At 39.7% G+C, this 27164-nt stretch overlaps 1 protein-coding gene across 2 annotated transcripts in view; it reads left to right on the plus strand.

The window, feature by feature from the left end:
- The window catches only part of NLN (neurolysin), a 65913-nt gene that overhangs the window by 13187 nt on the left and 25562 nt on the right, over positions 1–27164 (plus strand). The window contains exons 1-6 of one of the 2 annotated variants that reach the window (XM_038402379.2): positions 3506–3672; positions 7245–7501; positions 10289–10437; positions 17208–17315; positions 18796–18898; positions 24620–24780. In XM_038402379.2, coding sequence (XP_038258307.1) covers positions 7273–7501; positions 10289–10437; positions 17208–17315; positions 18796–18898; positions 24620–24780 — 750 coding nt within the window. In that variant the 5' untranslated portion in view covers positions 3506–3672; positions 7245–7272. Of the gene's footprint in view, positions 1–3505; positions 3673–7244; positions 7502–10288; positions 10438–17207; positions 17316–18795; positions 18899–24619; positions 24781–27164 lie in introns of those variants that run through there. The other variant, XM_038402373.2, reaches the window with a different exon arrangement.

The following is a 27164-nucleotide window of genomic DNA, read 5'->3' on the forward strand; positions in this document are numbered from 1 at the left end:
ACAGTGGGGAGATTTATATACATAGAGAATATGAAACAATGGGTGTTACCATACACACTGTAAGGAGAGTGATCACTTAGGGTGAGCTATTACCAGCAGGAGAGGGCGGGGTGGGGGGAAAACGTTTTGTAGTTATAATCAAGGTGGGCCATTTACAGCAGTTGACAAGAACATCTGAGGAACAGTGTGGGGTGGGGTGGGGAATAAACAAGGGGAAATAGTTTTACTTTGTGTAATGACCCATCCACTCCCAGTCTCTATTCAAGCCTAAGTTAATTGTATCCAGTTTGCAAATTAATTCCAATTCAACAGTCTCTCCTTGGAGTCTGTTTTTGAAGGTGGTTTTTTTTTTTATTTATTTATTTATTTTTTTTTAAGAATTGCCACGTTTAGGTCTGTAATCGAGTGACCAAAGAGATTGAAGTGTTCTCCAACTGGTTTTTGAATGTTATAATTCTTGACGTCTGATTTGTGTCCATTTTTTCTTTTACGTAGAGATTGTCCAGTTTGACCAACCTAACCTTCAGGATAGGTTGTAGATCCTTGATGATGCGTTGGAGAGGTTTTAGTTGGCGGCTGAATGTGATGGTTAGTGGCGTTCTGTTATTTTCTTTGTTGGGCCTGTCCTATAGTAGGTGACTTCTGGGTACTCTTCTGGCTCTGTCAGTTTCTTCACTTCAGCCGGTGGGTATTGTAGTTGTAGGAATGCATGATAGAGATCTTGTAGGTGTTTGTCTCTGTCTGAGGGGTTGGAGCAAATGCGGTTGTATCGTAGAGCTTGGCTGTAGAATACAGACTAACACGGCTGCTACTCTGAAAATAGTTTTACATTCATTCTCATGTTGTTTTGTCTCTCTCTTTCATAAACTGTTAACTTTCTAGAAAGAAATTATACATATTTAGAAGATCACCTCTGTGTCACCTCTGTAATTTATATATTATTTGTAAAATTCTGTCATCCTTAATTCTAAACACATAAAAATCTAGTTTAAATTATTTTATTTACTTTTTTACCTGGTCATTTTAACAACTCCAGTTAACTGGTTCTATGTGTATGTTAAAGGGCCCACAAAGAGCATCAGGGAACTATCACTGCTAACAGCTAAAGATGATCTCCTTTATCTCAGATGGCAAAAACATTCATTTTTGGAGCTGAGGGACCAGGGTTTTAGTCTCAGCAGTGTGTGTGTGAGTGTGTGTGTGAAATATATATCAGTTACTTGCAGCCCATTGATTCTTTGTGCCATATGGCTTTAGTTTATAATTAGGGCACTGGAGTATTTGAGAATTCATATTTATTTACAATTTTATGTAGACACCTGAGACGAAATCCTGGGCATTTGGAAAAGCTCCCATTGACTTCAGTGGGGCTAGAATTTCACCCATAGTGTATTTTTTATTTGCATTTTACTTTACATATACTCACTGTGATCTAAGTTGACATAACATATTCTCTGGTTGACTGAGAGAGACCTCAGGAAGGGCAGTTACAAAATGTGTTTAAATAGTTCATTGAGGTGCAACCTTTAGTGACTGTGTCACTAGAAGTTATATTACAGTTCTTTGTCAAGAAACTAAAGAAATCAGTGTCCCATGTTGTTAGAAGGATACACTGATCAGTTCAAACCTTTCTGGAGCATTGTCCTCTCTACCAGCCCATACAGATGGTTACTTTCTATACTGGGGTGGCCAGCCTGAGAAGGAGCCAGAATTTACCAATGTACATTGCCAAAGAGCCACTGTAATACGTCAGCAGCCCCCATCAGCTCCCCCCCCCCGCCTACCAGCAGCCCCACCGATCAGCACCTCCCCCTTAGGATGACCAGACAGCAAGTGTGAAAAATCGGGATGGGGGTGAGGGATAATAAGAGCCTGTATAAGAAAAAGACCCCAAAACCGCGACTGTCCCTATAAAATCGGGACATCTGATCACCCTACTCCCCCTCCCTCCCCGCACCTCCCAATCAGCTGTTTCATGGGGTGCAGGAGGCTGGGGGGGGAGGGGAGGGCATGACAGGCTAGGGGGAGGGGCTGGAAGGGATGGAGTAGGGGCAGGGCCTGTGGCAGAGCCAGGGGTTGAGCAGTTGGAAAGTTGGAGCCTGTAACTCCAGCCCTGGAGTTGGTGCCTATACAAGGAGCTGCATATTAACTTCCGAAGGGCAGTATGTGGATCCGGAACCACAGGTTGGCCACCCATGTTCTATACCATCAGCTGGAGATTGGAGCAATCAGAGTCGTTACTACTCCAATACCATATTGTTGCTATTTAGCATTTCTCATTTGTTTTCTGTCTTCAACAGATGTAAACATCCACTTGCAGGCAGTTATAATAATTAGTGCTAGGCTACAGATTTTATTTTTTTATTACTCAAAGCTACTGTCTAATGTAATGAGAGAGTTAGGTCACCAGTTTCACCCTGGAAATTAAAAGTAGTGCTTGTCAGTCTTCTGGATCCAGCATTCAAGCCCTCAGGGGGAGATCCAAGTAATTCTATAGCCATTTAAACCTCTTGCCCAGTGAATAATTCAGAATTATTCACTAATTGCTGTTTTAGTTACTATTTCAGTGGTTATTCTTGAAAAATATATTTGCTCAGTGACATAGCTGATACATATTTTATCTGTGTGCATATCTAAAGTGCTTAACTCCATAATATCTCAGCATTGTATGTGGACTACAGAAAGCTCCATCTGAGTAAGTTCCATCTGGAGATGTTAATTTCACATGGTGGTCTTCGGTTTAGTTGTTAGCTCTTACCTTTATGCATGTTGCTTGGTTTTTCTTCGCTTCTGCTTCATTTATTTGGAATACGCTTGGTGTAGAGAGAATTCTTTTTCTGTGACCTTAAGAAGGTGGAATTTGCACTCTTCCTGATTTTCTTTGCATGGGTTTTCTAGAGCCTTGAGCTTGCTGTTAAGAAGATGCACCTCCAGCTCCTCCTTCTCTATATCTAGACTCTTTTAATCACAATGTACAGGTGATTCTAGTTGCCATAGCAGGACCCAGAAAGAGAGATGGTCCTTGAGATTACAGCATTTTATCCTTTAAGGGATTTGTAGATTAATTTACAATCTTGAAATGGACCTACTAGTGTTGGAATGGGGAGCCAATGTAGATGGCAGAGCACCAGTGTACAGTACTGTACTCTTTTGCTTGTCATTTTCAGGATGGGCTGCTACGTTCTTATCTAGACGAATATAGAAAGAGTTTCAGTGGTCCAGCATAGAAATTACTAATGCCTCAACCTTTAATCTAAGTTATTGTCAGAGAGGAATAAACAAAATTATCTTGCTAGCCAGAGATGGAAGAAGGACTGTTGCTATCTAAGTGTTCAGTGTCAGTAATGACTACAGTAGGACCTATGGCTGATCCACTCTCTTGACTATGAGTGGACAAATGCCTTCAGCTGAGAGAAAGCTGGTGATGATAAGCTGCCCATAGAACTGTTTTCCTCTTCTGGTTCTCATCACCTACATTCAGCTTGAGCCAGCTCTTCTTTATCCATGTGTCAGAGTCAGCAAGTCTCTAACATATGGGCATTATCACAACTCTGATTGTCCAGATCTCTATGTGCTGGTAGAGGAAAAATAAAACTCTTGTGTGAGCTGTGATGAAGGACTTGAATAAACCATGTTCACTCGGAAAGAATAGCCTTCCATTACTACATTTGGGTAAGAATGATGTTCCTTATTTATATCTGTACAAAATAATTGACTTAGTCTAGTTGTAGAATCTTTCAGCTACAAAGGTATAACCTTAAAATGGAAGCCTTTCACCCATGCCCTTTTCAAACTGTTTGCATAGTCACCATTTTTCATCCAGGCCACCTACACACTACATTATTATGCTAAATTTTATGAGCATTTATATATGTGGTTTATATATATATATATATATATAAACTGGTTTTGATACTCCCCAAATAGCTATTAGCACAGTTGTCGCGATTGCTATTAAATAATCAACATTTACCATGAATTGGTATCTGTTAGTAAATGTCACTTTGTAATAGTGACCACTTTACACTTGCACATTTTAAAAAATCTTTAATTATATCTGGGTATTAGTTTGTACAATTAACATATCAACACATACTATCTTCCTTCGTACCATAATTTATTTTACTTCATTAGCAGGAGTTAAAAAAATATTTTAATTACAAAGCCATGCCATAGAACAATCAGCTTAGTAAATGCAAAGGTTTTAAATCTCCTAGTTGCTTTGTAATCACAATTGCCTGAAGATGTGGGTTAGTCCTACTAAGCTAATCTTCTGTGTCAGGCAAAACTTGCTTCTCAAGGGCAAACTGGCTTTGAGTTGCTCTCAGTTATCTCTTTCTGCTACTACTGCTCAACTTGTGATTGTGTGCACAGGGTCAACATTGTAGTAGAACAGAATGGGTTTCTCTTTTGGCTCTTTTGTTTCCAGTACATCTGCATCTCATTGTATGACTTGGTCCCAATTTGTCTGTATGCAGTGTTGGTCCCAGGATATGATAGAAACAAGGTAATAATAGTATCTTTTATTGGACCAACTTCTATGGGAGGGAGGCAAGCTTTTGAGCTTACACAGAACTCTTCTTCAGGTCAGCTCTTTTTCAGAAGAGTTCTATGTAAGCTCAATAACTTGCCTCTCTCACACACAGAAGTTGGTACAATAAAATATATTGCCTCATCCACCTTGTCTCTACAATTTGTCTGGTCCAGCTAAATTTTTTCACTCTCAAGGTCAGTTCCCCCTCAAACTTTGGCTTTGGTTCTCTGCTCCAAAATATCGCCTCTAGCAAATCCTTGTCTCTGGTTCTTCCATACTTATGGCTTAGTGCTTGCTTTACTATGCATACTTCATTCTCACTATCTGTTAGATACTAATGTTAAGTTATGCAAAATATATGTCCATATTTATGTATTTATAGATAGATATTAACTCTGGGTTTAAGTTGGACATGAGGATTCTGAGTTTTCCTATTAATACACTGCTGTGAATTTTCACATTATCCCTGTAAAGAATCCTACAGAGTATGATCAAATCTGTGTTCACAAAACAGCACCTCTCCCAATGGAGCTGGAAGCAGCTGCTTAATTAAACTGATGAGACTCACTCAGCTTCTAGTTAGTTTCACTCTTCTACTTCTGATGCAGCTGGGATGTATGTAGGTGTGATTCCCCACTGTCCTGGAGGTGCTCTGGGTGAAAAAAAGATTAACATGGAGGGAGAGAGATGAGACAAAAACAGGAGGGTCAAAGAAGAGGAAGAGATGTGGGGGAAAGAATTGACAGAGCAGCTAAAGGAAAGCAAGAGAAATTACCAAAAGGGGAGAGGGCCTGTCTTGAAAATAACAGAAAAATGGGAGGGAAAGAAGGAGGAGACACCCCCTCCCCCCCAAAAAAAACCCACCACCAGCCAATAGGGACAGAAAAAAAAAAAGCCTGTGATGACTGCTCTACTGACACCATCCTTTTAGGGAGAGACTTCTCAAGGAGTCTCCCATTACACCTTTCACAGACAAATGGGGTAGCACTACATCTGCAGACCCATCTGTATCTACTCTTCAACTAGAAGTGTACCCTCTTCAACTAGAGCAGGAGGTTCCCAGACTTTTTGCTGGCTTGACCCCAATTTAATGAATTATTTCCTCACAGGATCCCAGACAGTATGGAGGACGCGATTTTGAAGAGCAAAATACAGTGCATGTGCGGTCAAGCTGTACAGAGCAAAGTGGTGTCCTCCGCACAGTAGGGATTGCCACAACCCTATTTGGGGTTGCAAGCCACAGTTTGAGGACTACTGAACTAGAGGGAGGGTTGCTGTGGTATGGGGCTTTGATGTGTGTGGGTGCAGTGGTGCAGGGAGAATGGGATGAGTGCTGAAAAATAGTGATAAATGAGTGAGTAGATTCAAGAATGGGGCATGGACCAAAACAAAGCATGGAAAAGCAAATAGATGCACAGAAAACAAAAGGAAAGGAAGAGCATGGAAGAAGTTGTGGGGTATGGCAATAATGACAATCATTTGCTCTTATATAGCACTTGGCATTGGTTGATCTCAAAGTGCTTAACAAAGGAGGTCAGTGTCATTATCTCCATTTTACAGATATGGAAACTGAGACAGAGAGAGGTAAAGTGATTGTCCCCAGGTCACCCAACTGGTCAGTTGCAGAGGTGGGAATAGAACCCAGGTCTCCTGAGTCCCAATTTGGTGGGTTATTCCGCAGGTCATAAATGTGTGAAATGCAATGAAAGGAGAAAAAGACACAGATTCCTGGGTATGATTGGGAGCAAAGGAAGGTCAATAACTAAATTTTAGGGACATGTTATTTCTTCCTATATTTTGATGATTCAAAACTCAGAAAAAACGCCTCCCCCTGAAATTTTGAAATTGCCCCCTTCGCCATTAAACCCCTGAAAAATGGCTGAATCATAGCTTTGTGTGTGCTTTGTCGTAATGGTTAGTGAAAAGGCAGCTGTCCATCCCAGCACTGTAGGGGGTCTCTTGTAAACTTTTCTGTCTAACCAAGTCTGTAATACAGTTGAGTACTTTAATTAGAGTTATTAACTGAACACAAAGGTTATTTATAGATATGAGAAACCTTCATGCCTTTTCCAGGCACAGAGCAAAACCATATGAAATACTCATATAAGATCTGCAACAGTTAAAAGAGTACATTTTGATGCAGGAGGCTCTAAGATAATTTGCTCTCAGGCCTGGAACACAGCAGACATTCAATGCAAATATAAAATTATCCATTTTAATTTACACTTCCACATTAAATGTTTTTGCCATTTTGTTTATGTTGCATGTAACTACTAGCCTTCAGAACCTAGCTTTCACTGTATATTCCCTTTTCCTTGTCTCAAAATACAAAACACTATTGTCTGTTTCCATGGAGTTTCAGTAACTGGTGTTTTGAATAACAACTCAATCCTCTAAGAAAAACTGTTTTGTCTATTTTTGCTGAACCAAAAGGTTTTATCTCTGTTTTTGCATACATATTAGATAGCACTCCCTCAATCTAGTAGATGGGGGGGGGGAATGTGAATTATTTTAAAATATAGATTTATTTAATTAAAAGTACAACTGTTTAGGGTCCTGAAGAGGCTAGACCTAAAAAGGAATACATTCTTGTTTCTAAAAGTACTGTTTAATAAAAAAAAGTAATGTTTTTTTTTAAAAAATAATACACAATAGACTTTTTGCTTCAATTTAGAGTCTTAATCTCCAAAATTCATTTTTAAAATTTCAGAGCTGGTGGTCCAAGTCTTTTACTGAGAATGACATTAGGAACAGAAATTACTACCCATCTCCAGGCCTCTTCATATGCAGCATCAGACCGAAACTTTTTGAAATGGGACCTGTCACCAGAGCAAATTAGAACAAAGACAGAAGATCTGATCATGAAAACAAAGCAAGTGTATGACAATGTTGGAATGCTTAATTTTGAAAAAGTAACATATGAGAACACTATGCAGGCTCTGGCCGACATAGAAGTGGAGTATACAAGTGAGTATGTGGAATCTAATACCTTCCTTCTCTGAATTCATCCTCTCCACACAGCAGAGGTCTGGAAGCAATGCAGCAAAAGCAGTTACCACCTGTGAGTCTGATCTGTGCCCTTCATGGCTAAAGAAAGTAGAAATCTCAGAAGTGATATCCATTCATATTCATTTTTGACCTGGCCATTAAAGACGTGGCAAGGGTTAGCAAGACTATGCTGGTATTACTTCACTCATTTCTCTCATACTATATTGAGAGAGTCATGATGGGCATATACTCCTCCACTTTCAAAGTCCTCACCTGTGAAATCTGAGTGACCCATCCTATTGTTGTCAGTGACTGCATGGAGCCACTTGGTGGCACTGTGCAACAGCATGGACTAAAATGTGGCAGTACACATATGAAATTCAGCTTTACAATTACTTTCTCATCATATATAAAAAGCACTTTTCTTCAGCCATTTGAGGGCTTGTTTGAGACCAGTATCTGAAGTCAAATCACGGAACTAATGTGATGCTAGTGGGGGGAGGAAAGCATTTCAGAGAACTCATGTCTTAACATCTTCCTCCAGTGAAGGCATCTGCTCTGTATTAAGTCTGCAGTCTTACCCTTCTCTTGACACTTCACAGATTCTGTGCACCAAATAATCATGACTATGGTTATTATCCCTTTTCCTTTTACAGCTGGCAAGGAGACTGTCTTGAACAATCTTAATCCAAACAGCCTCCTGTCAGATTCTGATTTAGCCAGAGTGATGATCAGTGATCCATGCATTCATGACCTCTAGCCTGAATTATTGTGGCTCTCTGTGTGTAGGAATAAAACTACCAGGCTTATTTTAAAAATAAAAGTAAATAAATAAATAAAATAAAAAGCTACTGTTTGGTTCAGAACATAGCAGCAATCTACCCAGCTGCAGAGGCCGTGAAGAGTACATATCACTCCAGTGCTCTTCTCTCTTCCCTGGGTCCTATCAGAATACTAATTCAGATTTAAGCTTTGGGTACCAATCTTCAAAGCTCTACATGGGACTAGTCTCACTTTCCTGAGGGATCATTCATGGTATGTGATAATGACCTCCCACAACAGCAGCATTCCATTAGAACCTTAAGAACATAAGAATGGCCATACTGGGTCAGACCAAAAGTCCATCTAGCCCAGTATCCTGTCTTCCGAAAGTAGCCAATGCCAGGTGCCCCAGAGGGAATGAACAGAACAGGTAATCAAGTGATTCATCTCCTGTCCCCCATTCGCAGCTTCTGGCAAACAGAGGCTAGGGTTACTATGCCTGTCCAAACTGGCTAATAGACATTGGTGGACCTATCCTTCATGAACTTATCTAATTCTTTTTTGAACCCTGTTATAGTCTTGGCCTTCACAACATCCTCTTGAAGGAGTTCCACAGGTTGACTGTGCGTTGTGTGGAAAAAATACTTCCTTTTGTTTGTTTTAATTCTGCTGCCTATTAACCTTGGAACTGTCAGTCTTGAATATTATACTCACATGAGCAGGGGAGAGAGCTTTCCCCGTAACTGGCCCATGTACCTTGAACTCATTCTCAGAAAAGACCCAGATGACCAGAAACCTCAGGAGCTTCAGAGCAAAATGTAAAATTCACTACATCATTTGAACCATCTTACCATAACACCAGCAAAACAAATAAAGTTCAGGCCCTTCAGACTGGAGGAGAAGGCAAACCACATTTGTATGTGCATCCATAATTTTGAGAGACAGACATGATACCACCGTGTTTGGTTGCGTATAATGTCTTAGTTTTTCACAAAGCTTTTAGGTTCATCTTAAAATCTGTAACCAACTAATCTTTAGAACCTTCATCTGCTAGTAATATGAACAGTCTCCCAGGACAAAAAGCATTTGTTACACTTTTGTGTAAAATGTTTGAACAAAGCATAACATGCAGGATATTAGCACTTTTTTAAAAGGAAAAACTATAATTAGGTTTAATCAAGGTTTAACCAAGTTAATTAATCCAGCTAGTCATTTCAACTACTTTTTTAATTATAGAACCTATGTTCATGTTTGTTATTAGTACAGGGGCATGACAGCATTGCTGAGAATTTATTTTATTTTCATTTCCATTCAAAATTGTTACTTAGCTTGTGATCTCTGATAGTCCAAAATAATCACACATCATCTCCCTCAGTTTTCTTATTGCTTGCTTTTATTAGTAATAAACAGACTTGGTCATATCTGTATTTTCTCCTGCCAATTTTTGAATAATTTGAGGGCGAATTGTAAAGATTCAAAACTTGCTACTTCGAAGATTCTAGAGAGAATCTGTGGCATCCATTAAAAATAATTTATTTAAAAATACCTACTTTCTGTACTTTTAAAAGATGAATCTCATTTCAAAACATAAAATTACTCCAGTTCTTTAAATATATCTGTATTAAGCTTTTACTAACTCAAAATTGACCTTGTGGAACGATTAAAATGGGGACATTTGCCAGGGCAGTTAGGCTTTTATAATATACACCGTCAGTGAAATATGCATTTGTTCTAATGCATCTGTTGCAGCTCTGTATATAATTGTATTGGTTCATTTTTTACATAATCCGTGATCCATTCATTATCTGTAAATCCTAATCAGTGGTTGCTTCAGGTATCTGTTTATATAAATTTATTTCTGAAAGCTTGTGTAAAAACTAAAAACGATTTATTAAAATAACTTATCTATTCCTAGGAAGTACCTCATCTTGAAAAAAATTAACATGGACTGACTTGCATTGTAAGTGTTTGGTGCATTTTTAAAATGTATTTTTATTTTAACAGTGGAAAGAAGCATGCTGGATTTCCCGCAGCATGTCTCATCCAACAAAGATGTACGCTCAGCAAGCACAGAAGCTGACAAAAGACTTTCTTATTTTGATGTGGAGATGAGCATGAGAGAAGATGTGTTTCAGAGGATTGTTTATTTGCAGGTAAATGACAATGAAGATAACTAAAAATAACCTGTAGAGGAATATGTAAGGTACCTCCAGTGAAATTTTTTTCCCAATAAATCAGTACATGCTGTGTTTTTCAGTATCCCTATCACTTCATTAATCTCAATCACTGTTAAATCCACTATCCACTCAATAGAGCTGTAGTGTATGTGTTACATGAGGGGGCCTCATTTAAATTCTCTTGCTTCAAAAACCTAAGGATTTTGCTTAAAGAAAACCTTTACCAGGTATCAGAGTAGCAGCCGTGTTAGTCTGTATTCGCAAAAAGAAAAGGAGTACTTGTGGCAGCTTAGAGACTAACAAATTTATTAGAGCATAAGCTTTCGTGAGCTACAGCTCACTTCATCGGATGCATTTGGTGGAAAAAACAGAGGAGAGATTTATATACACACACACAGAGAACATGAAACAATAGGTTTATCATACACACTGTAAGGAGAGTGATCACTTAAGATAAGCCATCACCAGCAGCAGGGGGGGGAAGGAGGAAAACCTTTCATGGTGACAAGCAAGGTAGGCTAATTCCAGCAGTTAACAAGAATATCAGAGGAACAGTGGGGGGGGGGGTGGGGGGGGAGGGAGAAATACCATGGGGAAATAGTTTTACTTTGTGTAATGACTCATCCATTCCCAGTCTCTATTCAAGCCTAAGTTAATTGTATCCAGTTTGCAAATTAATTCCAATTCAGCAGTCTCTCGTTGGAGTCTGTTTTTGAAGCTTTTTTGTTGAAGTATAGCCACTCTTAGGTCTGTGATCGAGTGACCAGAGAGATTGAAGTGTTCTCCAACTGGTTTTTGAATGTTATAATTCTTGACGTCTGATTTGTGTCCATTCATTCTTTTACGTAGAGACTGTCCAGTTTGGCCAATGTACATGGCAGAGGGGCATTGCTGGCACATGATGGCATATATCACATTGGTAGATGCGCAGGTGAACGAGCCTCTGATAGTGTGGCTGATGTGATTAGGCCCTATGATGGTATCCCCTGAATAGATATGTGGACAGAGTTGGCAACGGGCTTTGTTGCAAGGATAGGTTCCTGGGTTAGTGGTTCTGTTGTGTGGTGTGTGGTTGCTGGTGAATATTTGCTTCAGATTGGGGGGCTGTCTGTAAGCAAGGACTGGTCTGTCTCCCAAGATCTGTGAGAGTGATGGGTCGTCCTTCAGGATAGGTTGTAGATCCTTGATGATGCGTTGGAGAGGTTTTAGTTGGGGGCTGAAGGTGATGGCTAGTGGCGTTCTGTTGTTTTCTTTGTTGGGCCTGTCCTGTAGTAGGTGACTTCTGGGTACTCTTCTGGCTCTATCAATCTGTTTCTTCACTTCAGCAGGTGGGTATTGTAGTTGTAGGAATGCATGATAGAGATCTTGTAGGTGTTTGTCTCTGTCTGAGGGGTTGGAGCAAATGCTGTTATATCGTAGCGCTTGGCTGTAGACAATGGATCGAGTGGTATGATCTGGATGAGACCTTCCTGCCAACACTACAAAAAGAAGGATTCTGGGTGGACTCCTCCTGAAGGTCGAAACAGCAGCCTGGATTTCTACATAGACTGCTTCCGCCGACGTGCACGAGCTGAAATTGTGGAAAAGCAGCCTCGCTTACCCCATAACCTCAGCCATGCAGAACACAGTGCCATCCACAGCCTCAGAAACAACTCTGACATCATAATCAAAAAGGCTGACAAAGGAGGTGCTGTCGTCATCATGAATAGGTCGGAGTATGAACAAGAGGCTACTAGGCAGCTCTCCAACACCACTTTCTACAAGCCATTACCCTCTGATCCCACTGAGAGTTACCAAAAGAAACTACAGCATTTGCTCAAGAAACTCCCTGAAAAAGCACAAGAACAAATCCGCACAGACACACCCCTGGAGCCCCGACCTGGGGTATTCTATCTGCTACCCAAGATCCATAAACCTGGAAATCCTGGACGCCCCATCATCTCAGGCATTGGCACCCTGACAGCAGGATTGTCTGGCTATGTAGACTCCCTCCTCAGGCCCTTCGTTACCAGCACTCCCAGCTATCTTCGAGACACCACTGACTTCCTGAGGAAATTACAGTCCATTGGTGATCTTCCTAAAAACACCATCCTAGCCACTATGGATGTAGAAGCCTTCTACACCAACATTCCACACAAAGATGGACTACAAGCCATCAGGAACAGTATCCCCGATACTGTCACGGCTAACCTGGTGGCTGAACTTTGTGACTTTGTCCTGACCCATAACTATTTCACATTTGGTGACAATGTATACCTTCAAATCAGCGACACTGCGATGGGTACCCGCATGGCCCCACAGTATGCCAACATTTTTATGGCTGACTTAGAACAACGCTTCCTCAGCTCTCGTCCCCTAATGCCCCTACTCTACTTGCGCTACATTGATGACATCTTCATCATCTAGACCCATGGAAAAGAAGCTTTTGAGGAATTCCACCATGATTTCAACAATTTCCATCCCACCATCAACCTCAGCCTGGACCAGTCCACACAAGAGATCCACTTCCTGGACACTACGGTGCTAATAAGCGATGGTCACATAAACACCACCCTATATCGGAAACCTACTGACCGCTATTCCTACCTACATGCCTCTAGCTTTCATCCAGATCATACCACTCGATCCATTGTCTACAGCCAAGCGCTACGATATAACCATTTGCTCCAACCCCTCAGACAGAGACAAACACCTACAAGATCTCTATCATGCATTCCTACAACTACAATACCCACCTGCTGAAGTGAAGAAACAGATTGATAGAGCCAGAAGAGTACCCAGAAGTCACCTACTACAGGACAGGCCCAACAAAGAAAACAACAGAACGCCACTAGCCATCACCTTCAGCCCCCAACTAAAACCTCTCCAACGCATCATCAAGGATCTACAACCTATCCTGAAGGACGACCCATCACTCTCACAGATCTTGGGAGACAGACCAGTCCTTGCTTACAGACAGCCCCCCAATCTGAAGCAAATACTCACCAGCAACCACACACCACACAACAGAACCACTAACCCAGGAACCTATCCTTGCAACAAAGCCCGTTGCCAACTCTGTCCACATATCTATTCAGGGGATACCATCATAGGACCTAATCACATCAGCCACACTATCAGAGGCTCGTTCACCTGCGCATCTACCAATTTGATATATGCCATCATGTGCCAGCAATGCCCCTCTGCCATGTACATTGGTCAAACTGGACAGTCTCTACGTAAAAGAATGAATGGACACAAATCAGACGTCAAGAATTATAAAATTCAAAAACCATTGGAGAACACTTCATTCTCTCTGGTCACTCGATCACAGACCTAAGAGTGGCTATCCTTCAACAAAAAAGCTTCAAAAACAGACTCCAACGAGAGACTGCTGAATTGGAATTAATTTGCAAACTGGATACAATTAACTTAGGCTTGAATAGAGACTGGGAATGGATGAGTCATTACACAAAGTAAAACTATTTCCCCATGGTATTTCTCCCTCCCACCCCACCCCCCACTGTTCCTCTGATATTCTTGTTAACTGCTGGAATTAGCCTACCTTGCTTGTCACCCTGAAAGGTTTTCCTCCTTTCCCTCCCTGCTGCTGGTGATGGCTTATCTTAAGTGATCACTCTCCTTACAGTGTGTATGATAAACCCATTGTTTCATGTTCTCTGTGTGTGTGTATGTGTGTATATAAATCTCTCCTCTGTTTTTTCCACCAAATGCATCTGATGAAGTGAGCTGTAGCTCACGAAAGCTTATGCTCTAATAAATTTGTTAGTCTCTAAGGTGCCACAAGTACTCCTTTTCTTTTTACCAGGTAGAAACCTGGGGAAAAAGGTGCACTCTCTCACTTCGACATTTGGCTGCCGGATAAGCTTGTGCACACACTCGTTCACTGTTTCTTACTTCATTGGAATTAGGAATGACTACATTTTTTTGTTGTTTAAATTATTCTAGAAGTCAATAATGCTGATGCAGACAAAATACTTGGTTTACTACTGTCTACTAGCCCCTTTTAAAGTGTTTTCATAGATTGCCTCATCCTCCAAGTATTACGCTTTAATTAAGTATATATTATTAATTGTGTAATTCAAACTAAACCAAGAAAAATTAAAATTTGCTGTGATGGCCTCACTTTTCTTACTCCCCCAAATGTATGAAGTAGTATTTGTTTATCATTCTTCAGGTGGGTAATTTTAAAATATTTAAGCAAATAATTTAGTATGAATAATTTTAATGTTTTCATCTGTCCCTCCTCCAAATGTGGAACTTGTGTCTATTAAGCAATTGTGCTTACTGTTGTTCCACATAGCTGATAAAACACAGGAACCACTAGCTGCTGGAGTCATTTTTGTGCTGTCAACCTTGCTTTTTATAATACTAACTGGAAATCTTGATATTTGCAGTGAGATCTGAACAGAGCATTTTATAATTTCCCCTATCATCTTTTATTGCCATGCTTTCCAAGAATGTTTTCCACCATTTGCTTTCCCTTATTTGGCTATTTCCACATTGTTTATGTGAGAACCTCCTGATGTTTTACAGCCCCACTATAACTATTTTGTGTGTGTGTTGGCAGCTAGTGTTTCTTAATATATTTCACTTTTTTACATATCTCATACTATGAATTGAAGTTTGATATGTGTTTACTATTTTATGTGATTTTATGTTATATACGTTATGTGTATGTGCACCTTGTGGGCTCGGCTGTAATACAAATAATATTTTTTCATATTTATGGGCATTTCTAGCAGTCACTTGTGAAAACCAAATGTAAATATCTACAATAATTACTGTTGGTCAACAGAATTCTTTCATATTCACCTTGGTATTCTTTCTATTTAATTTCCCCTTGTGACGATATTCGGCATTTACATCTATTTCAGAATACTATAGTGTTTCTAATTTCTTTTTGTTAATCCTTTAAATTAGTTTGAGGGTTCCCCCCTTCATTTAAGCAGTACAACAATATGCAGATATTTATTAATCATCTGTTTAACAATGACATGTGACCTGGGCTAAGATCTCAGATCTGAATACTCCTAAAATTCACAATGTCTGGGAGAAGATCATTTTTGGTGGAGGACATTAGGCTGTGTAATTTGCTTCCACCAAGACCATGCTGAATCTTTCCACTTCCAGATTATGATGCATGACTTCTCTGCTCTTGTAGGTTGTTGCCTCAACTGCACCTGAGGAATGACTTTTCCAAGTAGAGTTTCTAACAGAAGAGGAGAGACTGAATTAAAACCATTGAAAATATAGTAGCTATTTTAATAAGCCAGCCTCGTTTATTTCAATGTAGTATTTCTATCAAGTTAGGGTTTCCATGGAATTTTCAGGGCTAAAGCATGGATTCTTAATTTAAACATCATGAGCCTGTTTAGGGCCAGGTTAGCAGTACAGTGAGGGCCCCTCAGACTCCTACATTATTTATTATGGGAGTATCCCATGAAAAGTTGGATGTTAAATTATAACATCTAGGATCTCCTACATCTCTCTGACCCCAGGCCCATTTTTACTCCCTTAATGCAGGCCTGAGTCTGCTAAAGTTATTTACTATGCTTATGTTACTTCCTAAATCATTCTTATACATCCTCCTCCACAATGTTTTTTGAAAATGAGGGGGTTTTTTATGCCTAATCAAATAAAAAAGCTTTTTCCAAATATTAAGGAAAAAATTCCATCCTAGGCTTATGTGGTAGATGTATACTGCAGATCTCCTTCTACAGGAAATTTTTCTCCAGTGATATAAACCCTTGAATATAGGTGTTTATAATAGATTTTTAATATTAATGTGTCTGATGAAGCGATAATATTAAGCCTAGGTTTCAGAGTAGCAGCCGTGTTAGTCTGTATTCGCAAAAAGAAAAGCAGTACTTGTGGCACCTTAGAGACTAACAAATTTATTAGAGCATTAACTAATAAATTTGTTAGTCTCTAAGGTGCCACAAGTACTGCTTTTCTTTTTGCGAATATTAAGCCTAGTCATTCCTAACAACTGCACACAGGGGCATGCTGAAGAATGTTATCAAACCTCCTCACCCACACATCCTTAGAAAACTCAGCATGGTTTAAACAGTTGCTACTACCCTCGTTTCCAATATTCCACAGTCTCCTTTTTTTAGTTCTCCTTAAAGACTTGTTCACATAATGCGTGGAATATTATGGTGTTTCAAAAATGAAATTAAAATTATATTATGTAAATATCAGCAAAGGGATATTTAAAAAGCAATTATCCTTAATTATGAAAAACTCAGAATAATCATGTAAGGTAAAGTACTCAAATTTAGAACCTCTGTCACAAACCTTGTACATCAGAGAAACATTGGGTGAGGTGAAGAAGTATCATTAATAATTAGAAGTTTAAAATTCACACCATAACACATTAAGTCCATGCTTGCTGTAAAGTCTTACACCATTGCTTATCTTTAAACACATGACTAGACTACTTAAAGTGAAAGGGACTATTCATGTCCATGAAATTAGGCATTTGCACAAGTGTTTGCAGGATGGGGCATTAGACATCTTCAAGGAGGCATAGTGATATTTTGGTTTAAAAGTGTGTTTTAAGAGGTGGTTGATAGGGTGAAAGTGAGTTAAGAAAAAAATCCCACATGGGGCCTAACAAATTCAATATGGAATTCTGTAACTTTTGTCCTTCATTTTAATTGTAGTAAGAGAACTGTATCCCTTTACACATTGGAATACTCCTGTTTTTTCTACTCATCATCTTCCATTTAATATAATTTCAGCAAACATGTGATCTTGGACATCTAAAGCCTGAAGCTAAGCGATACTTAGAGAAGTCAGTGAAAATGGGAAAAAGGAATGGACTCCATCTTCCCAAAGAAATACAGAATGTGAGTATGGGTTTCCTATATTTATAATATGAAGAAAGTATGGTTTCACTGCTATGAAGAATTTCCTAAGTGTATATTTTTGCTTATGTACTCAGATCTCAGTTAAGTGCTGCTTTGAGGCCATCCTTACTCTTAGAGACTGTAATGATGATAATGTGTTCAAGACAAATAAATACAAAATAAAAGATTTTAAAATAAGCCCAATATTTTTGAAAGTGGGTAATGATTTTGAATTCCTGAATTTTTGAGTAACTAACTTGAGACAACTTAAAAGGAGCCTGATTATCAGAAAGTGGAAGGCAGCACTCCCTAAAAATGAGGCATATGTAGGACATCCAAAATTGAGCACCCAAAAATTGAAGAGTTCTGTGTAAGCTTGAAAGCTTGTCTCTTTCACCAACAGAAGTTGGTCCAATAAAAGCTATTATTTCACCCACCTTGTCTCACTATTTAACAGCACAGGCTTGTGAACCTGAAGTGGCCCTCTGCCTTTCCCCAATAATTGCTCCCAATGCAAATCCTTCAATTGACAGGAGCTTAAATCTTGGTTATGCATATTTATATTATGTTAAGCTTCCTGATGCCTCTAGAAGATCTTTAGAAACTATATGTAAGGAGACTGTTGGTGACTCAGAGTGAAGTAAAATCTTGGCTATTGTTAAAATCTAACCAGCAGCAGAAACAAATGAATCACAATGTATACAAATTATATGTATGTAAATTTGGCAGTAAGGAGCCAGAACACTCCAGAAGTCAGCCTGATATGTCAAAAATATTTTGCTCATCCATCATCTTGTGTTTAAGAAAAGATTTTGGAATACTGTTCTCTTTCATAGATGTTCTTTTCTTTCTGCCATATATTTAAAGGTCCCAGACTAATCTAGGAGCTCTTTAACTTTTCAGCAGCTTATTGACGCACCTTTGTTGTGTCTCTGCTCCTTTTGGAGCCATCTACCAGTTATCTTTAGGACAGCAATTCCCATTGAAATACAACAGCAAATTTTATTTAAAATTAAATTTAGACTTTTATTTTGAGAGAGGGAGAGAGGGGAACTAAGTGTTAATACATAAAACTACTTTAGAGCATTATTGACATCAGTGGTTCTCAACCTATGATCCTTGAATCCCTGGAGGTCCGTGGAGTGTGTCTAAGGGATCCAAAAAAAGGCATAGACTGAAAACTGAACAGAATTCAGCTATATATACAGACAATATATTTCCAAAGGGGTCCACACCTCCATTAGAAATTTCCAAAGGGGGTTGCACCTCCATTCGAAACTTTTTAGGGGTCTGCAAATGAAAAAAGGTTGAGAACCACTGATTTATCTGATAATTCCCTTGTGAGTTAAGAAAATATACTTCTAACGTGTTTGGGGTAAAAGAAAATCTTAGAGAAAGTTAAATTATTTTTACATGTAGGGCAGCAATAGGTAGTTACAATATTAGTTTTTGATGGTCAGTTTAATTTATATTCAATTAGGAAATAAAGACCATGAAGAAAAAATTGAGTGAGCTGTGTATAGACTTCAACAAAAACCTCAATGAGGAAAACACATTTCTCATGTTTTCTAAGGATGAACTTCGTGAGTACTGTATTTCTCTTTCTTAAGAACTGCAGTTAAATTTCAAGAATCTTTTTTGTGCAGCTCTTAGATAGGGTTCAATTGTCATACAGTATCTAGGAAATGAAATTGTAACACAAAACCTTGTACTGATTTCCTATCCTTCTCCAAATCCAATTTAGGATTGCCTTTGTGTAATTAAAAATTCTTCATGGACTTGCTCCACCTAATCTCTCAGGACTCTTCCCATCTTTGCCTTTCTCTCTCCTCTCCCCTCACATCTCCACCATTGGGCTTCACACTCCATTTGTAATGTTCTGTCTATCTAAAACACTTTTCTGCTGTTCAGGAAGTTAAGCTACTTCCCTGATTTAAATATTACTTTAAAGCCTTCATTTTCAGTTTATCATATGATTCTCTGTAAAGGATTTGGTGATCCTGGGTCTGGAGGTCACTCTGTAAAATGTATTTTATGCGTTTAATAGAATTAGAGATTTTTAAAACTATAATCTGTTTTTAAATGGGATTATCTTGTTAAACATATTTCTGCTTCTCATAAGTGAGGTGTTCATAATTTTAATATTGTTTGATTTGATTAAAAAAGTAATTAACAATTAACCGTAACATTTAGGGCTGTATTTCGTAGAGGAGTTTTTAAATTAAGATGTGGAGGAAAGCCGAGAGGTACATAAAGTAAAAATCATAAATGAATCAAATACCATAAAATCTCTATGATAAAAATTCCATGCTTGAATAACAAGAGGATAGCAGTAGGAAGATACTACCAACCACCTGACCAGGATGGTGAAGGTGATTGTGAAATGGTCTAGGAGATTAGAAGGGCTATAAAAACGAATAATGAAGGGGGATTTCAAGCATCACCATATTGATTGGATACATGTTACCTCAGGATGGGATTCAGAGATAAAATTTCTAGGCACCATTAATGACCTGGAACCCATAAAGTCCTGGAACTCATAAGGGGAGAGGCAATTTTTGAGATAGTCCAAAGTGGGGCACAGAATCTGATCCAAAATGTGGATACTGCTGAACCACTCAGTAATAGTGACCCAACTATAATTAAATTTATATGGAGGGAAAAATACCAAAGAAGCCACCCACAGTAGCATTTCCCTTCAAAAAGGTGAACTACACAAAAATGAGGAAGCTACTTACATGGAAATTGAAAGGAACACAAGAGTGGAATACCAACAGCTGCATGGAAACTAGTTAGAAACAGCATAATGGGGGTCAAACGAAAGGTATATCCCAAATAAAAACAAAAAAAAACAGTAGGAGAAGCAGAAAAATGCCATTGTTTCTAAACAGCACAATGTAAGTGGATGTTAAAGGCATCCTTTAAAAATTGAAAGTCAAACTGTACTAAGGAAAATAGAAAGGAGCATAAACTCTTGCAAGTGAAGTGTAAAAGTATAAGTAGGCAGGCTGTCACGGTTCCTTCCCCACCCTGAACTCTAGGGTACAGATATGGGGACCTGCATGAAAGACCCCCTAAGCTTATTCTTACCATCTTATATTAAAGACTTCCCCAAGGTACAAACTTTGCCTTGTCCTTTAACCCTATGCTGCCACCACCAAGCATGTTAAACAAAGAACATGGAAAGAGACCACTTGGAGACGTCTTCCCCCAAAATATCCCCCCCCCAAGCCCTATACCCCCTTTCCTGGGGAAGGCTTGATAAAAATCCTCACCAATTTGTACAGGTGAACACAGACGCAAACCCTAGGATCTTAAGAACAATGAAAAAGCAATCAGGTTCTTAAAAGAAGAATTTTAATTAAAGAAAAGGTAAAAGAATAACTTCTGTAAAATCAGGATGGTAAATACCTTACAGGGTAACCAGATTCAAAACATAGAGAATCCCTCTAGGCAAAACCTTAAGTTACAAAAAGACACACAAACAGGAATATACATTCCACCCAGCACAGCTTATTTTACCAGACATTAAACAAAAGGAAATCTAATGCATTTCTAGCTAGATTAATTACTAACTATCAGAAATTCTGAGACTGCATTCCTGATCTGTCCCCAGCAAAAGCATCACACAGACAGACAGACCCTTTGTTCCGACCCCCCCCTCCAGATTTGTAAGTATCTTGTCTCCTCATTGGTCATTTTGGTCATGTGCCAGCAAGGTTATCTTAGCTTCTTAACCCTTTAGAGGTGAAAGGGTTTTGCCTCTGGCCAGGAGGGATTTTATAGCACTGTATACAGACAGGTGGTTACCCTTCCCTTTATTTTTATGACACGCCCCCCAAATCACAGATAGGGTGAAAACACTGGCTGTGATTTCTTTCTGGAGCTCTAGGAGAAAACAGAGTTAATAAGACACATGCACCTCTAAATATACTACCAACTGTATAAAGACTAACAATATTTTCCACATCTCAAGGACGATTTTAACCAGTTGATTCTGGGAAACTTTCACAGGAGAGTGCATCAGCCACTTTGTTAGAAGCTCCTGAGATGTGTTATATGTCGAAATCAAAATCTTGGAGAGCTAAACTCCACCGAATATGTTTTTTGTTATTTCCCTTCGCGGTATGAAGCCACTGTAGTGCAGCATGGTCGGTTTGCAGGTGGAAACGCCGTGCCCAAACGTATGGGCGTAGCTTTTCCAGAGCGTAGACAATGGCGTAACATTCCTTTTCACTGATTGACCAGTGGCTTTCCCTCTCAGACAGCTTCTTGCTGAGAAACACGACAGGATGGAACTCTTGATTCAGTCCTTCCTGCATTAAGGCTGCTCTCACACCACGCTCGGATGCATCTGTGGTTACTAGGAACGTCTGTCAAAGTCTGGGGCCCTTAGCACAGGGTCAGACGTGAGTGTCGCTTTAAGCTGGTTAAAGGCCTTCTGAGACTTTTCAGTCCACTGAACTGCATTTGGCTGTTTCTTTTTGGTTAGGTCTGTCAGTGGGGTGGCGATTTGGCTGTATTGTGGTACAAATTGCCTGTAATATCCGGCCAAGCCAAAGAAGGATTGTGCCTGTTCCTTTGACTTTGGGACAGGCCACTTTTGGATAGCATCCACTTTGGCCTGTAGGGGGTTGATAGTTCCTTGACCCACCTGGTGTCCAAGGTAAGTCACTCTGTTGAGGCCTATTTGACACTTCTTAGCCTTAACAGTTAGTCCTGCCTCCCTTATGTGCTCTGTGACAAAGCTCTGTCCTTGCCTCCATGGGTCCCGCGTTTCCTGGTGGATTTCGCTAGCCTCAGAGGCTCACTGTGACCCTCCACGTAACCCTTCTCTCTCTAGAGACAAGGGTCACAGTCTACTGAGCCATTTTCATCATAAGTCAGCGAAGGAGGTGAGGAGAAAAGTCCGGGGCTATGAGTACTGGGTCATTACAGAGGGCCGTAGGGCTTGTACATGGAGCAGTGAGCAGAGATCTTTCATCAACTTGGACACGAAAGATATCCCTTGATCAGTCAATATCTCCTTGGGTAGCCCAACCCGGGCAAAGATCTGTACTAGCTCCTTAGCTATTTTCTTGGAAGCTGTGTTACATAGGGGAACAGCTTCCGGGTACCGGGTAGCATAGTCCAGTACAACAAGCACATGTTGGTGGCCACGAGCTGTCTTCTCTAGGGGCCCTACCAGATCCCTGGCTATCCGTTCGAAAGGAACCTCTATTATTAGAAGAGTTATCAAAGGAGCCCACAAGCGAGGGCTATGTAACTGACACTCCGGACAAGAGTGCAGTATCACCAGACATCTTCATGTACTCCTGGTCAGAAGAACCTCCGCAGGATCCGTGCCTGGGTTTTCTCTACCCATAGGTGTCCTCCAAACAGGTGACTGTGGGCGAGACTCAGTATGGCTTTTTGATGTTTTCGTGGCACCAGAAGTTGTTGTATCTCTTGCTCCTGCATTTGCATGCGGTAAAGGAGATCTTTCTTCACTATAAAGTGAGGTCCGGAACCCCGGAACTTCCCATCCATGGGTATCCCATCGATCTCAGCCACCTCTTTCCTGGTGTTATCATACCTGGGGTCTTTGCCTGGTACCACCCAAATAGTCTCAGCTATGGTAGCTGATCTTTTAGAAACATGACATGTACAATTCCTTGGGCTACTTCCCCCAGAGTAGCTCTCACTTTCTCAAGCTCCACTTCACCCTTACCTCAGGGCCTCCTTCCTTGTGCCTGATATGGTGTGTACTACTCAGTCTCTCCAACAGCGCAACTTCCTCCCACAGCTCCTGACGTGCGCACCCACCTGACTAACTGGAAGGCTTTTAACTAGTTTCAGCCAGCCCCTCATTGGCTTCAGGTTTCCCAATCAACCTAGCCTTCTCCCTGCCTTCTGGAAAGTTCTTAATTGGCCCCAGGTGTCTTAATTGACCTGGAACAGCTGCCATTTCACTTATCCTGGTACCAAAGATTTGTTTAGCCTGGAGCTAATATATCCATCTCCCACTACTTTTCTATAGCCATCTGGCCTTGCCCCGTCACAGCTCGAAGACTTTTTGTAGATGTTCCAGGTGTTCTACCTAGGAATCCGAAAATATGGCCACATCGTCAAGGTAGGCGACTGCATATTCTCCCAATCCTGCTAGAAGACCATCTACAAGTCTTTGGAAGGTGGCGGATGCATTCCGCAGCCCAAAAGGAAGCATGTTAAATTCATGCAGCCCGACGTGTGGTGAAGGCTGACCTTTCCTTGGTGGATTCATCTAGCGGTACCTGCCACTACCCCTTAGTTAAGTCCAAGGTAGAGATAAACTGGGCCCGTCCCAGTTTCTCCAATAGTTCATCTGTGCGTGGCATTGGATAGTTGTCTGGGCAAGTTACAGCATGTAGCTTATGGTAGTCCACGCAAAAACCTATCTCCCCATCTGGTTTGGTAACTAGAACCACTGGGCATGCCCATGCACTGCGGGAGGGGCGGTATAGCATCTGTAGCATATCCTGGATCTCCCGTTCTATAGCAGTTTTAGCTTGAGGAGACACACGGTAAGGTTGGGCTCTAATTGAGTGAGCATTACCTGTGTCAATGAAGTGGTATGCCTGTTCAGTCAGTCCTGGGGTGGCTGAACCACAACAAAAATTATTAGGGGTCTGGAACAGCTTCCAGATGAGTAGAGACTAAAGAGACTGGGACTGTTGAATGTATTAAAGAGACGACTAAGTGGGGAGATATGATAGTCTATAAAAATCATGAATGGTGTTGAGAAAGTGAATAAGGAAGTATTATTTACCTCTTCTGATAAGACAAGAGCCAGGGGTCACTCAATGAAATTAATAGACAGTAAGTTTAAAACAAACGTAAGAAAGTACTTCTTCACACAATGCACAATCAACCTGTGGAACTTATTGCTGGGGATGTTGTGAAGGCCAAAAGTATAACTGTTCCAAAAAAAAATTATACAAGTTAATGGAGGATAAGTCCATCAATGGCTATTAGCCAAGATGGTCTGGGATGTAACTGGATGCTCAGGGTGTCTGTAAACGTCAGACTTCCAGAAGTTGGGACTGGCTGATATGGAATGGATCACTCGATAAATTGCCCTGTTCTGTTCATTCCCTCTAAGCATATGGCACTGGCCATTTTCAGAAGACAGGGTTCTGCGCTATATGGACAGTTCTTATATTAAACTGGTCTGTAGGAGAACAAATGAATTACTGTTTTATGCACTAAACGTTCATTGTTAATTTTTAAAAAGAATTTATATTTAAAAAATCCTTTTTTTGAATGTTGTTGTTTATATTCCACAGAAGCCCTTCCTGATGACTTTATTAATAGTTTAGAGAAGACTCAAAAGAACAACTATAAAGTTACCTTAAAGTATCCCCACTATTTTTCTGTCATGAAAAAGTGCTGCGTTCCAGAAACAAGACGAAAAATGGAAACTGCCTTTAACACAAGATGCAAGGAGGTACATCATATATTTAATTTATGAAATTCTATGTGTGGCTAGTAATGATAATAGATAAAAAATGTATTATTCAACAGGTACTTTAGAATTTTTAATAATGAAATTCAGTACAATTAATAAAAGAAGGCCATAACTGGCTATTTGAGTGTAGATCATTTTTACACAAAAATCAGTCTGGGTCTGTCTGCTGCTTCCATTCACTCACTGTCTGAAGAATCTTCTTGGACAGCACTGTAAAGAATTTATTTTAAGCAGTAAATTCTACCCAGTTAGATTTTACTGCCTTTTCCCCTTTCCAAACAACTGTACATTTAAGTAAACACATAGTTACTGTGCACATTGAAAAGTCTGTAAAACCTGTCAAAAGGTTTTAAAATAAATAGTGCCCATATCTAAATGAATTGATCTTCTAGCTACTTAGTTTATCCAAGTAGTACTTAGTTTATCCAAGCCCACAAAATATACTCTAATACAGTCAAGCTAATCTTAGTGATCCATAGAGATTTTAGTTTTTTATAAATATGCCAGCATCTCCAACAAAAAGATACTTCTGTAACTAATCTTTCTAAATGTTAGTTTAATCAGGTTAATAACAAATTCTTGAGAAAGTGCAGAAAATATATGGCAACTCATCACATTTTTATTTTATACTTTCATAATAAATTCTTACCTCATGTCCTGGAAAACATGGCTTGGAGATTTATTTACCAATAGGATCAAATTACTTCTTTAAAGTGCTGTTTGGTAGGTAGAAATATTAGCATAACATGCAACATTAATAAACCCCCTCACAAGTAAACTGCTTTTTCTTTCTCTGTTCCAGTAAGCTAGTTCATCTTTTCCATACAGTCACGATTTAATACCTGACTAGATTTTTTTTCTCTCTCTGATTCAATTTTGATTAAAATATCTAGGTTTGCTTTCATGCAAATCTCTCCTTTTTGAAGCCAACGGGCTTGTAATTGTTTTCCACTTTGCTCTCATGATAAACATGAAACCATAGAAGATTGTGCTTCAGTCTTTTCAGTATTCCTGATCTTATAAAAGGAACCACACTTGAAAATGGAGTGTTATGTGGCAGTACGTAGTATAGTAGCATAGTGTGTCTACTCTCCGTACTTGAATATATCTTTTATTAACACAAATGTATTGTAGATATGTTTCAAGGAAAGAATAAGACTTTGTTGCTGCCAATATTCATCAATACTCAAACCTTTTCACAACATTATATTTGCAGGAAAAAATTGTGATAGAGAAGATCTTATTTTCTAGAACAAATTGTCATATATTTGCAGTTGAGATCCCGCCCATCGACATAATTTTAGTGTTAGGCACTGTCCTACTGGAGATAGAGGCTTGACGCTAGCACTCACTCACTACTGGTCTGTGGATGAGGATCCTTAAGTGGGTTCCTGCTGAGGGGGGCCTAAAGATCCAGGTTCAATGCCAAGTCTCCCATTAAGACTCTTTATATTGCTCTGGCAGTGTAAATGGCCAGTAAAGTGGGCAATGAATTTATGCTAACTTTATGGTCCCTTTACTCTAGTAGAACAGTGAAAAAAGCCCTTCATGTAAATAGGAATCAGGCTCTAAGACTTGGCATTGAACCTGGATCTAGACCTCAATTTCTCCTTCCACAGACAAGTAGTGAGTGGGAATGCTAGGAGGCACTTTATACTGCCAATTAAAGGACAGAAGTAGTGAGCTCCAGAGTGAGTCCAGCTAAATACACTATGGCTGATAAGATGGGCATATCACGGGCAATGTGAATAGGTGGTGTGGGAAAAAAAATTAAAAACAGGTATTCTCCTGTTGACTGAGCTGCAGGGGATAGCTTAGTGGTCAAAACGTTAGATTTGTACAGTCTAGATACCTGGCACAACAGGTTCAATGTTGGCATTGATTTTGCCTTTCATACTTTCAGGTTCCACATAGTTTATTCTTTTGATTCTTTCAGATGGGACTTCAATGTCCTCACAGACAGAACATCGGCTTTTAAAGTCCTGATGATGATATGAATAGAAGTAGGGGTTTGCCCATGTGTCCTTAATTGTCATTCAGGCATTTAATTAGAGAACAGTTGCCTAACTGAGCTTTTGTACTTGGTACACTGGCAAATGTGAAAAGTACAAGATAAGATAAAAGAGCACTAAGAATTGAACGCTACATATCTAGCATATTTAAAGGGATACACATTCAAGGCTGCATGGGCCCATAGTTGAACTTACCCTAAAAATAACTTTTTTTAAAGTATTTCATTCTGACCCTGAGAAATCTCACTTACCCAAATTGGGGGGCTACAATGTAGATACATTCTCGATTTCACCACTTTTAACAAATGCTGGACATGGCTTTGTTTGCATTTGGAATGCACATCACAACTA

The sequence above is a fragment of the Dermochelys coriacea genome, chromosome 5 (assembly GCF_009764565.3).
Source record: "Dermochelys coriacea isolate rDerCor1 chromosome 5, rDerCor1.pri.v4, whole genome shotgun sequence".
Taxonomy (NCBI): domain Eukaryota; kingdom Metazoa; phylum Chordata; order Testudines; family Dermochelyidae; genus Dermochelys; species Dermochelys coriacea.